At 42.6% G+C, this 17923-nt stretch overlaps 1 protein-coding gene across 1 annotated transcript in view; it reads right to left on the bottom strand.

Annotated features, from left to right (window-relative positions):
• Positions 1 to 15598: 15598 nt before the first annotated feature.
• The window catches only part of LOC126212887 (D-3-phosphoglycerate dehydrogenase), a 94560-nt gene continuing 92235 nt past the window's right edge, over positions 15599 to 17923 (bottom strand). The window contains exon 10 of the mRNA XM_049940386.1: positions 15599 to 17663. Within this exon, the coding sequence (XP_049796343.1) occupies positions 17359 to 17663 (305 nt within the window). The 3' untranslated portion in view covers positions 15599 to 17358. The remainder of the gene's footprint in view (positions 17664 to 17923) is intronic.

The following is a 17923-nucleotide window of genomic DNA, read 5'->3' as shown; positions in this document are numbered from 1 at the left end:
TTTCGCCTGTCTCATACATCTTACTCACCAGGTGGTAGAGTTTTGTCAGGACTGGCTCTCCCAAGGCCGTCAGTAGTTCCAATGGAATGTTGTATACTCCCGGTGCCTTGTTTCGACTTAGGTCTTTCACTGCTCTGTCAAACTATTCATACAGTGTCGTATCTCCCATTTCATCTTCATCTACCGGTACATCCTCTTCCATTTCCATAATATTGTCCTCAAGTACATCACTCTTGTATAGACCCTCTATATAGTCCTTCCACCTTTCTGCTTTCCCTACTTTTTCTTATAACTGGGTTTCCATCTGAGCTCTTGATATTCATGCAAGTGGTTCTCTTTTCTCCAAAGGTCTCTTTAATTTTCCTGTAGGCAGTATCTATCTTACCCCTAATGAGATAAGCCTCTACATCCTTACATTTGTCCTCTAGCCATCCCTGCTTAGCACTGTCTATGAAACCAATCAAATTGGAGCTAGTACAGAAGCTCAATGACGACGACAAAGACAAGCGTTTTGAGTTTTGTTTGCAGTTGCAACAATTGAATGAGGATGGGGATGTCATTGTTGATCGCTTAATTTTTAGCGACAAAGCCACCTTTCAAAAATGGTTCAAATGGCTCTGAGCACTATGGGACTCAACTGCTGTGGTCATTAGTCCCCTAGAACTTAGAACTACTTAAACCTAACTAACCTAAGGACATCACAAACATCCATTCCCGAGGCAGGATTCGAACCTGCGACCGTAGCAGTCGCACGGGCCACCTTTCACACTAATGAGAAAGTGAACAGGCATAATTGTCGAATCTGGCGTAAACAGCAGCCACCCGAATTCACTGAATTTGAGCATGATACACCAAAGGTAAATGTTTTTTGTGCCCTGTCACGTCAAAAACTGTACGGGCCATTCTTCTTCGCTGAGAACACTGTCACTGAATATTCCTACTTGGACACGTTGCAGCAATGGCTGATGCCTCAAATGCAGATGGACTCTCCGTTCATCTTTTACCAGAATGCCACTTTCATCGCGAAATATCTGGGTACTATGGCTTCCCGAGTGAAATAATAAGAAAACACAAAAAACGGTATTTATAAAGAAGAGACATTTAAAAATTGAATAATATACATTTTTCTCATGTATCCGTATTATAATAATTTCTCTACGTAAGTTTCGAGGGCAAAGAAAAATAACAAAATGATCTATAGAGACGACAAGATACGCTCTTTTGTTAGTTTTTTACTAGTCTTCACTTCTTCTCTTGTCTTGGTTGCGTGTAGACGGACATCTTGCGAGTGCTGGCAAATGTGAGCATTTGCTAATTAAGCAGATACTATATCGATTTAATATTATTGTTCACTTTTAATTGGTAAGAGGTGATCCCGATTTCATGCCCGCCATCCTTGAATTAACCTGCATTCGGCTAATTTGGAGTGCGACAATCGCACCGGCCGATGCAGCCAACGACGCCATTATGTGCCGATATTAACATATAAAAATTAGTGGAAGCGAAAACCTCGCCCGCTGTTAACATAATGTACATTCTTCTCCACAGCCGCCGGACGCTGCAGAAAATACGTAGCTTTAAGGTTCTTATTTTCAGTACAACAGCCGAGACCCAGAGCCAGGACTCCGACTACAATGCAGTGGTTAACGGAGGCAAGGAAAAATAATCTCGCTCGTGTGTGGGCCGCAATTGTAATTAATAACTAAAGATTTTTTGCTTTAAAGTGAACTGACTAGCCGAGGAAATTAATATGAAAAGTTCATTCCATTGTTCAACTTATATACTCATGTTTTAAGATTCAGCGAGTCTAATTCCACTGAAGATTAATATCGTTAAAAAAGAGAACTTCACAAAAGCATTTAATTGTAAATCAAAATTGAATGAAATATCATTTTTATTAAGGCCCACCACGTAAGTCGGCAACAGTCAACACTACCAATAAATAATATATCAAATTACGACGGCCGACGGACGCGGGATTACCTGAACAAAGATTTCCTGAAAAACGGAATGTCCCATGCGTCTAGTTGCAGCTGCCATTCAGCGTTCCGAGTGTGTTAATTTCCGTCGTGCGTCATAATCATTCCGAAACCATTTGATGTTGATAAAGTCACTGATGACAGTGGTACTAAAGCAGAGCTATTAAACACAGATTTCAGAAACACCATCAGCAAAGAAGACGAAGTAAATGTTCCCGAATTCCAGTCAAGAACGACGGTCAAGATGAGAAACATAGAAGTACACTCCTGGAAATGGAGAAAAAAACACATTGACACCGGTGTGTCAGACCCACCATACTTGCTCCGGACACTGCGAGAGGGCTGTACAAGCAATGATCACACGCACGGCACAGCGGACACACCAGGAACCGCGGTGTTGGCCGTCGAATGGCGCTAGCTGCGCAGCATTTGTGCACCGCCGCCGTCAGTGTCAGCCAGTTTGCCGTGGCATACGGAGCTCCATCGCAGTCTTTAACACTGGTAGCATGCCGCGACAGCGTGGACGTGAACCGTATGTGCAGTTGACAGACTTTGAGCGAGGGCGTATAGTGGGCATGCGGGAGGCCGGGTGGACGTACCGCCGAATTGCTCAACACGTGGGGCGTGAGGTCTCCACAGTACATCGATGTTGTCGCCAGTGGTCGGCGGAAGGTGCACGTGCCCGTCGACCTGGGACCGGACCGCAGCGACGCACGGATGCACGCCAAGACCGTAGGATCCTACGCAGTGCCGTAGGGGACCGCACCGCCACTTCCCAGCAAATTAGGGACACTGTTGCTCCTGGGGTATCGGCGAGGACCATTCGCAACCGTCTCCGTGAAGCTGGGCTACGGTCCCGCACAACGTTAGGCCGTCTTCCGCTCACGCCCCAACATCGCGCAGCCCGCCTCCAGTGGTGTCGCGACAGGCGTGAATGGAGGGACGAATGGAGACGTGTCGTCTTCAGCGACGAGAGTCGATTCTGCCTCGGTGCCAATGATGGTCGTATGCGTGTTTGGCGCCGTGCAGGTGAGCGCCACAATCAGGACTGCATACGACCGAGGCACACAGGGCCAACACCCGGCATCACGGTGTGGGGAGCGATCTCCTACACCGGCCGTACACCACTGGTGATCGTCGAGGGGACACTGAATAGTGCACGGTACATCCAAACCGTCATCGAACCCATCGTTCTACCATCCCTAGACCGGCAAGGGAACTTGGTGTTCCAACAGGACAATGCACGTCCACATGTATCCCGTGCCACCCAACGTGCTCTAGAAGGTGTAAGTCAACTACCCTGGCCAGCAAGATCTCCGGATCTGTCCCCCATTGAGCATGTTTGGGACTGGATGAAGCGTCGTGTCACGCGGTCTGCACGTCCAGCACGAACGCTGGTCCAACTGAGGCGCCAGGTGGAAATGGCATGGCAAGCCGTTCCACAGGACTACATCCAGCATCTCTACGATCGTCTCCATGGGAGAATAGCAGCCTGCATTGCTGCGAAAGGTGGATATACACTGTACTAGTGCCGACATTGTGCATGCTCTGTTGCCTGTGTCTATGTGCCTATGGTTCTGTCAGTGTGATCATGTGATGTATCTGACCCCAGGAATGTGTCAATAAAGTTTCCCCTTCCTGGGACAATGAATTCACGGTGTTCTTATTTCAATTTCCAGGAGTGTATTTGTCCAATGAATACCGGTTTATCATCTGCATTTCTTCTTGGTGTAGCAATTTTGATGGCCGGTAGTATATAAAAGTGAGCTTCAAACGCAACTCCACCCTCACACCCAGCCCCCATCGGTCGATATTTCTCCTGTGTTGCTCGCGACACTCCCTCCTATCATTGTACAAAAATTTCCCACCGACGCGAACTTTTCCCGCTATTCGATTTTTTTGCTCTTTCTTCACTGGGCGATTACCCCACCAGCATCGTCGGCTGTTTCGTTAACATTATTAATGTAACCGTAGCTGAGTGGACGCCGTCATGCCAGGGAGTCCGGGATCGATTCCCGGCTGGGTTGGAGATTTTCTCAGCTCAGAGACTGTGTGTCTGTGTCGTCTTCATCATCATCATTTCATCCTCATCGACGCGCAAGTCGCCGAAGTGTCGTCATCTCCAAAGACTCGCAGCAGGCAATCGGGTCTACCCACCGCGGTGCCCTCACCACACGTCATTTCATTTTCATTATTAATCTGAATGCGCCCCTCAACGTGATGGACGAAAAATGACTTGTAAACGTTACGCCAAAACCGATACGTTGACAGTTCGATCATTACAGTAGAGCCGTAATCGGAAGGACAGACGAGTGCGACGGTGTAATCGTTTATTTTGTGCTGTGAAAATTCATAAAATTGTTAGCTGAAATTTACACAAAAGTCAGTTTTCAAATTTTTAAGTGCTCGATTAAGCTGATGGCGTAATAAAGCGAGTCAATGAGGACCAAGAAAGATCGAATTTGGAAAATAATTCGTGCGGTAGCAAATTTTTGTACAGTGGTATAGGGGAGTGCTACGAACAACACGCAAGAAATCCGAACATGTGTGGGATGAGTGTGAGGGTGGGGCTGCATTTGAAGGTCACTTTTGTACGCTATTCTTGAATAGAATAGAATAGAATACAATATTTATTTGCCTTTCAGTATGTTTTCCATACAATTGGCATCGTCAGTGTGTTCAATACATTTGTTTTAAATTACGTAATTGTGCGTGTGCAGGGCAAGCAGATACGCATACTAAGGTAACATTGATAATACAACAATTACTCATTCACAATAGTAATAATAATACACTACTGGCCCTTAAAATTGCTATACCAAGAATAAATGCATATAATAATCGGGTATTCATTGGACAAATATATTTTACTAGAACTGACATGTGATTACGTTTTCACGCAATTTGGGTGCATAGATCCTGAGAAATCAGTACCGAGGACAACCACTTTTGGCCGTAATAACGGCCTTGATACGCCTGGGCATTGAGTCAAACAGAGCTTGGATGGCGTGGACAGGTACAGCTGCCCATGCAGCTTCAACAAAATACCACAGTTCATCAAGAGTAGTGCCTGGCATATTGTGACGAGCCAGTTGCTCGGCCAGCATTGACCAGATGTTTTCAATAGGCGATAGATCTGGAGAATGCGCTGGCCAGGGCAGCAGTCGAACATTTTGTGTGTCCAGAAAGGCCCGTACAGGACCTGCAACATGCGGTCGTGCACTATCCTGCTGAAATGTAGGGCTTCGCAGGAATCGAATGAAGGGTAGAGCCACGGGTCGTAACACATCTGAAATGTAACGTCCACTGTTCAAAGTGCCGTCATTGCGAACAAGAGGTGACCGAGACGTGTAACCAATGACACCCCACACCATCACGCCGGGTGATACGCCAGTATGGCGATGACAAACACACGCTTCCAGTGTGCGTTCACTGCGATGTCGCCAAACACGGATACGACCATCGTGATGCTGTAAACAGAACCTGGATTCATCCGAAAAAATGACGTTTTGCCATTCGTACACCCCGGTTCGTCGTCGAGTACGCCATCACAGGCGCTCCTGTCTGTGATGCAGCGTCAAGGGTAACCGCAGCCACGGTCTCCGAGCTGATAGTCCGTGCTGCTGCAAACGTCGTCGAACTGTTCGTGCAGATGGTTGTTGTCTTGCAAACGTCCCCATCTGTCGATTCAGGGATGGAGGCGTGGCTGCACGATCCGTTACAGCCGTGCGGATAAGATGTCTGTCATCTCGACTGCTAGTGACACGAGGCCGTTGGGATCCAGCACGGCGTTCCGTATTACCCTCCTGAACCCACCGATTCCATATTCTGCTAACAGTCATTGGATCTCGACGAACGCGAGCAGAAATGTCGCGATACGATAAACCGCAATCGCGATAGGCTACAATCCGACCTTTATCAAAGTCGGAAACGTGATGGTACGCATTTCTCCTCCTTACACGAGGCATCACAACAACGTTTCACCAGGCAACGCCGGTCAACTGCTGTTTGTGTATGAGAAATCGGTTGGAAACTTTCCTGATGTCAGCACGTTGTAGGTGTCGCCGCCGGCGCCAACCTTGTGTGAATGCTCTGAAAAGCTAATCATTTGCATATCACAGCATCTTCTTCCTGTCGGTTAAATTTCGCGTCTGTAGCACGTCATCTTCGTGGTGCAGCAATTTTCATGGCCAGTAGTGTAATAATAATACATCATAACAGTTAAATATACAATAGTATCAAGATATATTTATGGTACATTACTGTCACAAACATATTGGTATAATTCATATGGCAGTTTTTTGTTTCATGTAGCATATCTCTTATATGTCACTGTTTAGAAATTCATCAAGTGAGTAACGTGGCGTACATTTGATCCACGCTTCTATCCTTTGCTTAAAGTTATTCATCGGTAGTTCGCTCACAGCCTTTGAGAGTTTGTTATAAAATTTCAAGCTAAGATGTTTAGATGTTTATGGCTCTTTTGTGTTAATGTCAGCCTTGTGTATGGTAGGTCTATGTTACTATTATTTCGAGTATTATGAACATGCACTTCAGATCATAAAATTCTTTACGTTCTCTTTAGCATATATTAAGCAATTATAAATGTATATACTAGGTAGTGCCATTATATTTAGTTCTTTAAAATGATTTTTGCAACTTTGTCTCGGTGCTAGTCCTAAAATGCACCTAACTGCTTTCTTCTGCCACTTGAAGATGGTACTTGTACCAACTGAGTTACCCCAAAGAAGTACCCTATATTGCAGCTGTGAATGGAGTAAAGCAAAGTATGTGGAGATTAGCAGATTTTTACTGATAACGTGTCTCAGCTTGTGAAATAGAGTGTGAGTTCGAGCAAGTTTGCCACATAGATAATTTGTGTGTCTGTCCCAAAAAATGGTTCAAATGGCTCTGAGCACTATGGGACTTAACTTCTGAGGTCATCAGTCCCCTAGAACTTAGAACTACTTAAACCTAACTAACCTAAGGACATCACACACATCCATACTGGAGGCAAGATTCGAACCTGCGACCGCAGCAGTTGCGTGGTTCCAGACTGTAGCGCCTAGAACCACTCGGCCACCCCGGCCGGCTGTGTGTCTGTCCCATGTAAGTTTTTGATCTATATGTAAACCTAGTAACTGGACATTTTTTGTATTCTTTTCAATTGGTTTCAGGGTGAAGTAAATTTCTTCAGTTTTCAATTTGTTTATTGATAAAAGTTTGGCTCTGCACCAGTCACTGTTCATTTCAGTTGTATTCTATGACATCTTGCAGACTTTCTCCATCTGTTATTGGTGTCATACCATCAGCATACAGTACATTGTTGCATGGCATATAATTTGAGAAGTCATTGATGTAAACAATGAACAGGAAAGGGCCAAGCACTGAGCCTTGTGGAATTCCTCTCTATACTTTCATTGGTGTTGACTTTTGATAGTTTGTTTTTACTAATTGTACCCTATTGCTGAAGTACGACTGAAAAAATTGTAATTGAATAATTCTAAAACTACTGCCTCTAGCGGAAACACAACCCAGTACAAAATTTAATTACGTCAAATTTCATACAATAAGGTCATGTTGACTTCTTTCTGTAGCAACAATAGTTCTCGCATAGTGAACGAGAGAATAGATCTTGCACGTGGTTTTTGAAAGGAAGGTAGAACATTGCAGGTTGCATAAAATGACACTGGCAGGGGCAGCTGAATCAGGCTGAATAAAGAACGTGGATGACATCACTCCTACATGCCCTGTGTTGCTGCACCGAAATGCTAATCAATAGCACCTCCAAGCACGTACTGCACTTCATGCCAGTCTGGTGTTTGTTGTACGTCGACATCACGGTAGTGCAGTTTTAGCGGCCAGCATGCACTTACAGCCAGTTGGGACTTTCTCGTGAAATACAGCTCGTGTACAACTGTACCAATATGATCACATATATCACGTGTGAGGGATAGACGGTGTCATATTAAGTGATGTCTGTTTGACGTTCTTTGCCGATTTTGAAGGTGAGGCACTGGGGAGGCAAGGAATTACGAGAGAAGGAAGCAATACTTGAAAGAATGGGTGGAGAAGGAAAAACTAGAAGGCAAGTCCTGATTAAAACAGCAGCACACAATGAAGATGGGGACAATGGGTCATTTGGGTCGGCAGTCGTGCTGATGGTGCAATACACATCCAATGTAGGTAGGCTTTGTGCCAAGCTTTTCGTCTGCTTAGTAGTTCCTTGTAATGCCTAAGAGGCATTATGTGTCTGTGAGAGAAGAACCTGAAGCAAAGTCCGCAGCTCGTGGTCGCGCGGTAGCGTTCTCGCTTCCCGCACCCGGGTTCCCGGGTTCGATTCCCGGCGGGGTCAGGGATTTTCTCTGCCTCGTGATGACTGGGTGTTGTGTGGTGTCCTTAGGTTAGTTAGGTTTAAGTAGTTCTAAGTTCTGGGGGACTGATGAGCATAGATGTTAAGTCCCATAGTGCTCAGAGCCTGAAGCAAAACAAAGCAGGCAACTGGGTGTTCAATGATAAATTGCTACTGATGTTCTCGTTATGTCAAACTGATACCAACACCATTAATGGTTAACATCGTTTGGTAATTGTGAATAATATACACTCGGCTATGAATGTACACGCACACTCACATTAACAGCAATGTTATTACTTGAAAAATATTTCCTGCAGTTTCTTGTGGTTGGTGTCAGACACATACTGTCACCCATGATCCTATTCATTTTCCAGGCTTACTGAAATCCGTACTTGGCAGTAGGACTTTGTTGTGGTTTGATTTACTAAAATTCTGCATTTAACAGTTCAGCAAAGAATGGCGTATGGCCAATGACAGCAACAAATCCCTTGTTCATTAATGTTCCACTGTTATTAAGCCTGTTCATTTTACGAAATCTGCTGGTGGCTATTCACAGAGTTAAACACAAAATATGTGCTGCTTATTGAGTTGCTAGGCAAGTCCACCAATTTTTGTGGCTCAACTAAAATGATGTTGTGTGTTGTGGTCTTCAGTCCTAAGACTGGTTTGATGCAGCTCTCCATGCTTCTCTATCCTGTGCAAGCTTCTTCATCTCCCAGTACCTACTGCAACCTACATCCTTTTGAATCTGCTTAGTGTATTCATCTCTTGGTCTCCCTCTACGATTTTTACCCTCCACGCTGCAGTCCATTACTAAATTGGTGATTCCTTGATGCCTCAGAACATGTCCTACCAACTGATCCCTTCTTCTAGTCAAGTTGTGCCACAAACTCCTCCCCAATCCTATTCGATACCTCCTCATTAGTTATGTGATCTACTCATCTAATCTTCAACATTCTTCTGTAGCACCACATTTCTAAAGCTTCTATTCTCTTCTTGTCTAAACTATTTATCGTCCATGTTTCACTTCCATACAAAGCTACACTCCATACAAATACTTTCAGAAACGACTTCCTGACACTTAAATCTATACTCGATTATAACAAATTTCTCGTCTTCAGAAACGCTTTCCTTGCCATTGCCAGTCTACATTTTATATCCTTTCTACTTCGCCCATCATCAGTTATTTTGCTCCTCAAATAGCAAAACTCCTTTACTACTTTAAGTGTCTCATTTCCTAATCTAATTCCCTCAGCATCACCCGACTTAATTCGATTACATTCCATTATCCTCGTTTTGCTTTTGTTGATATTCATCTTATATCCTCCTTTCAAGACACTATCCATTCCGTTCAACTGCTCTTCCAAGTCCTTTGCTGTCTCTGACAGAATTACAATGTCATCGGCGAACCTCAAAGTTTTTATTTCTTCTCCATGGATTTTAATTCCTAATCCGAAATTTTCTTTTGTTTCCTTTACTGCTTGCTCAATATACAGATTGAATAACATCGGGGAGAGGCTACAACCCTGTCTTACTCCCTTCCCAACCACTGCTTCCCTTTCATGTCCCTCGACTCTTATAACTGCCATCTGGTTTCTGTACAAATTGTAAATAGCCTTTCGCTCCCTGTATTTTACCCCTGCCACATTCAGAATTTGAAACAGAGTATTCCAGTCAACATTGTCAAAAGCTTTCTCTAAGTCCCCAAATGCTAGAAACGTAGGTTTACCTTTCATTAATCTAGCTTCTAAGATAAGTCATAGGTTCAGTATTGCCTCACGTGTTCCAATATTTCTACGGAATCCAAACTGATCTTCCCCGAGGTCGGCTTCTACTAGTTTTTCCTTTCGTCTGTAAAGAATTCACGTTAGTACACTCCTGGAAATGGAAAAAAGAACACATTGACACCGGTGTGTCAGACCCACCATACTTGCTCCGGACACTGCGAGAGGGCTGTACAAGCAATGATCACACGCACGGCACAGCGGACACACCAGGAACCGCGGTGTTGGCCGTCGAATGGCGCTAGCTGCGCAGCATTTGTGCACCGCCGCCGTCAGTGTCAGCCAGTTTGCCGTGGCATACGGAGCTCCATCGCAGTCTTTAACACTGGTAGCATGCCGCGACAGCGTGGACGTGAACCGTATGTGCAGTTGACGGACTTTGAGCGAGGGCGTATAGTGGGCATGCGGGAGGCCGGGTGGACGTACCGCCGAATTGCTCAACACGTGGGGCGTGAGGTCTCTACAGTACATCGATGTTGTCGCCAGTGGTCGGCGGAAGGTGCACGTGCCCGTCGACCTGGGACCGGACCGCAGCGACGCACGGATGCACGCCAAGACCGTAGGATCCTACGCAGTGCCGTAGGGGACCGCACCGCCACTTCCCAGCAAATTAGGGACACTGTTGCTCCTGGGGTATCGGCGAGGACCATTCGCAACCGTCTCCATGAAGCTGGGCTACGGTCCCGCACACCGTTAGGCCGTCTTCCGCTCACGCCCCAACATCTTGCAGCCCGCCTCCAGTGGTGTCGCGACAGGCGTGAATGGAGGGACGAATGGAGACGTGTCGTCTTCAGCGATGAGAGTCGCTTCTGCCTTGGTGCCAATGATGGCCGTATGCGTGTTCGGCGCCGTGCAGCTGAGCGCCACAATCAGGACTGCATACGACCGAGGCACACAGGGCCAACACCCGGCATCATGGTGTGGGGAGCGATTTGCTACACTGGCCGTACACCACTGGTGATCGTCGAGGGGACACTGAATAGTGCACGGTACATCCAAACCGTCATCGAACCCATCGTTCTACCATTCCTAGACCGGCAAGGGAACTTTCCAACAGGACAATGCACGTCCGCATGTATCCCGTGCCACCCAACGTGCTCTAGAAGGTGTAAGTCAACTACCTTGGCCAGCAAGATCTCCGGATCTGTCCCCCATTGAGCACGTTTGGGACTGGATGAAGCGTCGTCTCACGCGGTCTGCACGTCCAGGAGTGTATTTTGCAGCAGTGACTTATTAAACTGTCTATACATCTTGCTCACTAGATGGTAGAGTTTTGTTAGGCCTGGCTCTCCAAAGGCTGTCAGTAGTTCTAATGGAATGTTGTCTACTCCCGGGGCCTTGTTTCAACTCCAGTATTTCAGTGCTCTGTCAAACTCTTCACGCAGTATCATATCTCCCACTTCATCCTCAGCTACATTCTCTTCCATTTCTATAATATTGTCCTCAAGTACATCGCCCTTGTATAGACCCTCTATACACTCCTTCCACCTTTCTGCTTTCCCTTCTTTGCTTAGAACTGGGTTTCCATCTGAGCTCTTGATATTCATACAAGTGGTTCTCTTCTCTCCAAAGGTCTCTTTAATTTTCCTGTAGGCAGTATCTATCTTACCCCCAGTGAGATCAGCCTCTACATCCTTACATTTGTCCTCTAGCCATGTCTGTTTTGCCATTTTGCACTTCCTGTCGATCTCATTTTTGAGACGTTTGTATTCCTTTTTGCCTGCTTTATTTACTGTGTTTTTATATTTGCTCCTTTCATCAATTAAATTCAATATTTCTTCTGTTACCCAAGGATTTCTATTAGCCCTCGTCTTTTTACCTACTTGATCCTCTGCTGCCTTCACTACTTCATCCCTCAAAGCTACCCATTCTTCTTCTACTGTATTTCTTTCCCCCATTCCTGTCAATTGTTCCCTTGTGCTCTTCCTGAAACTCTGTACAACCTCTGGTTTAGTCAGTTTATCCAGGTCCCATCTCCTTAAATTCCCACCTTTTTGCAGTTTCTTCAGTTTTAATCTACAGTTCATAACCAATAGATTGTGGTCAGAGTCCACATCTGCCCCTGGAAATGTCTTACAATTTAAAACCTGGTTCCTAAATCTCTGTCTTACCATTATATAATCTATCTGAAACCTGTCAGTATCTCCATGCTTCTTCCGCGTGTACAACCTTCTTTTATGATTCTTGAACCAAGTGTTAGCTGTGATTAAGTTGTGTTCTGTGCAAAATTCTACCAGGCGGCTTCCTCTTTCATTTCTTACCCCCAGTCCATAGTCACCTACTACGTTTCCTTCTCTCGCTTTTGCTACTACCGAATTCCACTTCACTATCTGAATAATTACTTTTATTTCATCATACATTTCTTCAATTTCTTCATCATCTGCAGAGCTAGTTCGCATATAAACTTGTACTACTGTAGTAGACGTGGGCTTCGTGTCTATCTTGGCTACAATAATGTGTTCACTATGCTGTTTGTAGTAGCTTACCCGCACTCCTATTTTTTATTCATTATTAAACCAACTCCTGCATTACCCCTGTTTGATTTTGTATTTATAACCCTGTATTCACCTGACCAAAAGTCTTGTTCCTCCCGCCACCGAACTTCACTAGTTCCCACTATATCTAACTTTAACCTATCCATTTTCCTTTTTAAATTTTCTAACCTACCTGCCCGATTAAGGGATCTGACATTCCACACTCCGATCCGTAGAACGCCAGTTTTCTTTCTCCTGATAACGACGTCCTCTTGAAGAGCCCCCACCCGGAGATCTGAAGGGGGGACTATTTTACCTGTGGAATATTTTATCCAAGAGGACGCCATCACCATTTAACCATACAGTAAAGTTGCATGCCCTCAGGAAAAATTACGGCTGTAGTTTCCCCTTGCTTTCAACCGTTTGCAGTACCAGCAGAGCAAGACCGTTTTGGTTAGTGTTACAAGGCCAGATCAGTCAATCATCCAGACTGTTGCCCCTGCAACTACTGAAAAGGCTGCTGCCCCTCTTCAGGAACCACACGTTTGTCTGGCCTCTCAACAGATACCCCTCCGTTGTGGTTGTACCTACGGTACGGCTATCTGTTTCGCTGAGGCACGCAATATTCCCCACCAATGGCAAGGTCCATGGTTGATGGGGGGGGGGGGGGGGGACTAGAATGATAGTAATATTAATTTTCAACTGACAGCATCATTATGGCAGTATGTGTGATCAGTACCTGTCCTTTCTTTGCCATTCTACAAGTATTTTTGGGGGAACATTAATTCTAGAAGGAAGACAAATACCTCTCTATAAACTAATCATACATCTTTTTTGGAAATGGAGAACAGTAAAACATCACAATTGTTTGAGACATATAGCATTTTGTAACATAATGTGTTTGACTGATGTAACTTATATTTACAATTCACAAGAAAAGTTTGGATTACTTCTGTAGTATCAAAAATAAACCACTTTTTTCTAATGAATCAATCTCAAAAAATTTGTTTAAAATGTACTAAAATCTTATGTTCATATAAAAATCTCTGTACAAACATTTTCATGTAAGCTACATACATAATTATTGTTAGTAAAAATGTGCTTCAAAACTTCTGTAGTTATGATATGGAAAATCACTTCTGAACAGGTAGAGAATTTATGACAAATCTTTTGCAATAGCGAGTTGAAGAAAATGTGTTGCTGATTTTATATTAATTAAGACACTGTTAACATTGTGGATAAGTTAGTGCTGGTATCTCTAGCCTATATCATTGTTGTGCATTAGAGATAAGTGTTTATATGTGGATAATCAAGTTGGAGTTTAACCAACAGTCTGGTCCACAATTAATAGTTTTTCAGTCCATTTTAAACTTCAGACAACTTATACATATTTCTATGGCAATGAATATGACTGAGCATTCTTCTCTCTTTTTTTCTGTTTAGCTCTTATATGTCAGATTTAATTCTGGAACAAAACCTTATATTTTCTTGTTAAATGCTTATTCACCATTTCAAATGAGGAGATACTGCACTATTACAAATATTGAAGTCATGGGTTTAGGTACCAATTTTATTACATAGCTTAACTAACATTTGGATTACTTTCTTTGAAATGCTTGAAAATAAATTGATTCTGCACTGGAGAACCTACTCTGAGTCTTTTATTTAAAATAAAGTCTATTTCTGATAGTTTATGACTTTCCTATCTAGCTGCAGCTAGTAAGTCTGCTTACATAAACCTCATGTGGTATGTCACACAAAATCTATGGTACCAGTAAAACAAGTTTCCTGGCAGTGAGAGACTGAGTGATTTGAAATAAACATCTTTCTTCTGTGTAACAGTAAAACAAATTAATGATTTTATATGCTAACTGGAAACATGGAAAACTTCATTGAAAAGTAATTTGTTAATAAAAGTTCTGATACCATTAAATATTATATATTATTTTATTGTAAAAATCTAGAAAACAGTGTAATTAATATATAGTAGAAAAGGTATAAAAAAGAATTACCCTCACATCACCACCAATGAGAATTTGTTAAATATGTTCATTGTCAGTGAAATATCTGATATTTTATAACACAACTTCTATTTCCAAGAAATTTAACTGATTTAACAATAACCACCAAGTATGTAGTCTTGAAACTAATTTATGGGAAGATTGGGTTCGTGTCAGGATGGTAATGAATTGAGTAATAACTGATTTTTAAAATCTTTCATTTTTATTTTATACACAGCACTTTTCTCATACAGAAAAATTACAGTAAAAAACTATCGTCTGATGTATTCAGCTATTTTCTTTATAATTCTAATAATGTAAAATGAAAGAATGCAATGGCATTTGTTTTTTTTTTTTTTAATAAGGGAAGAGATGGGTACAAAAAATTGCAGTTATTAAGACTATCAAGACAAAAATGTCAACTACAGTCTTGAAAGAAATATTGCCACAACCATAGGCTGTTAAGCTTTATGCATTTCACCACAGAACTAACATATGCTGCTGTAACAACTACAGAAATATTTATGGTGATGCAATGCTAAAAGTAAAGGAATATTGATCAAATCATAGTCTCCTAGTATGTAATACATTAGACATTAATATAAAGAAATGGCCGTTAAATCTCACTGTATGTAGATGTGGACAGACAGATAGTATACTTCGGGACACATTTAAGAGAAAAACAAAAAGTTGGCCTTCTTCCTAATAGACCATTTTTGTCAGTTTTAAGTGCCAGTTTTTCATCTTCTTTATGAGCTTTTATACAGAAAATTTGATGTGTAGTTCATTAACTAAGATAATTTATTCAAATTTTGGACTTTAAGAAACATGGATAATAAATTTGTGTTCTAATCTTAAGATGTGTGGTTTCCTGATATAAACACAGTTTTTGCACAATATATGCGAAATCACCAAACAGAATGAATTTCACTGCTATGATTAAGACAGACATGATTATATACAGAGAACTCAGCCTGTAGAATAACTGGTAATTTCTCCTGTGTCGGACTATGCTTTTTTGGCATTATCAGTTCATATTTTCCAATCTTATAACTTCTTCTGTATTAAATTATTTTTTTTATTTCATGATGAAATTAGATCCACAAAATGTCATTGTTCAAGCAAAGTTTTTACCTTCACAGTACATGAATATCACAGCCATTGATTACAACACACCACAAAAATCATTGTATCAGTCAAACGCTTTCTGTTAAACAAAAATTTGCAGATCAAAATATTAAAAATACATTATGAAAATATATGTTAGAGCTCACAGAAAAATTGAAGTACAAGCAGAAAACTTCAAGTTTTCATAAAGCTAATTTCATGAATCAGGTTTCACTGCAAATTAAATTACAGCACAATATGGTAGGAAGTCTTATTTCTAATACTGTGAGAACATTTCATTTGAAATTAGTTGGAATGCACCAGTATTTATATGATTTTTTTTCCTTTTTACCAAGCATTATTGATGCAATCTGTAATCAGTAAAATAAATTAATGTATTGTTCACTTTTTCTTTTAAATAGTTGTCTGAAACATTAAGGCTTTATTGGGTAAGAATGAAAAGTTTTGACCAATCAGCTAGATGCATGTTATACTATCAAATCTGGTGAAAAACAGAGGGTAACAAGTTTTTACAGAAACTTGCTCATTGTTTTACTACAAGGAGAGGTAAACATCGGTGCCTAGTCTCAGTGAATACTTCAAAACTATATATATATATATATATATATATATATATATATATATATATATATATATATATATATATATATATATATATAAGTGGGTGTTCAGCATGCTTCTGGAATGCCTGGAGATATTTCAATATGTGAGAGACATATGACTAAGGCGAGAACTGTCATGGTGGTAATATTCTCCTAGCATATGTGGTGGCACAAATCTGGAACATCACCAGCAACTTCAACTAAGTGTGGTACAAATATGGTTTATTATGTAGAGGAAATACCTGCTCGGGTAAAACACCCCTATCGCACTTAAAATTAGGATGGGCTGAGACAGGGGTTACACACAAAAATAATAGAAAGTGAGCTATAGTAGCACATAATCCACAGTATTCTGCCGGCCGTGGTGGTCTAGCGGTTCTAGGCGCTCAGTCCGGAACCGCGCGACTGCTACGGTCGTAGGTTCGAATCCTGCCTCGGGCATGGATGTGTGTGATGTCCTTAGGTTAGTTGGGTTTAAGTAGTTCTAAGTTCTAGGGGACTGATGACCAGAGATGTTAAGTCCCATAGTGCTCAGAGCCATTTGAACCACAGTATTCTGTTATTACGACAATTGTTGACAGTCTTGATGACATTTGACCAATAGGAGTCATGGTGTGAACTGAGGGAGGGAAGGGGATGGTGTGTAATGTGGACTGTTTGGGTGTGTGGAGTAATTTCAACACATCACATCCTATCTGGAGATACACCCACCTAGCAAATGAGAGGTATTAGTGCCACCTTCAAAAGATACGGGTCATTGGCTAATAAGTGACAGTCCTGATGACATTTCTGCCCCACTGGTGTGGTGGGGAGTAGGAACAGGTTGACTTAAAAAAAAAGTAACTGGGCAACAATGGATAATCAGCTAAGAGCTGACTGATGGCACTTCATTTCGAAATTTCATTCCTTACCAGTTTCAGAGCACCAGAAGTTTATAAAACACACTTCAACAAGTGAGATGAATGCTGAAGACACAAGTCGAGTTCTGCTGGGCACAGTAGCTTTACAAACTGGGCAAAGCAGCACAAGTGAATCTTCAGACGTCGACGACACCCGGGATGTTAACACGGGTCTCGACGCGCTGCGTGGTGCGTACAGCGATCCAGGCGTGAGAGTCGGTGGGCTGGCCTTTGGCTGGCTCCACAACAGGGGCGGCTACAGACACACCGGTAATGGAAGCTGAGGCAGAAGCCAGCGCCCCCAACACAGCTCCAAGTGCTGAGGCGGCAGAGGCGGCACGGAACAGGCGCAGAGGTGCGCCCCCACCCAGGGCAATGCCACCGTCAAAGACGCAGCCGTCGACAGAGAGCAAGAGGGGCCGGTTGTCAGCACGGACCGTACCTGGAAGTACACCAGCATCAATTGTCATGCATAGTAGTGGCATCAGTACCTGTCTGTACATAACATCTCAGCAAAGGGATTATAGATGAAGGGAGAACTACTTTGACAACAAGTGGCTGTTAAAAAGTCTTCTTTTTTTCTAATTTTCAACATGCATAGAATTTTAAAAATGTGCAACCTATGCATGAATAATATTTAAGTGTGTGTAAGCTGACACATGTGATGGTATCACAATCACAGCCAAACCAGTTTCAAAATGT

This window comes from Schistocerca nitens, chromosome 11 (assembly GCF_023898315.1).
Source record: "Schistocerca nitens isolate TAMUIC-IGC-003100 chromosome 11, iqSchNite1.1, whole genome shotgun sequence".
Lineage (NCBI taxonomy): Eukaryota > Metazoa > Arthropoda > Insecta > Orthoptera > Acrididae > Schistocerca > Schistocerca nitens.
This window is presented reverse-complemented; position numbering and strand designations above follow the sequence as displayed.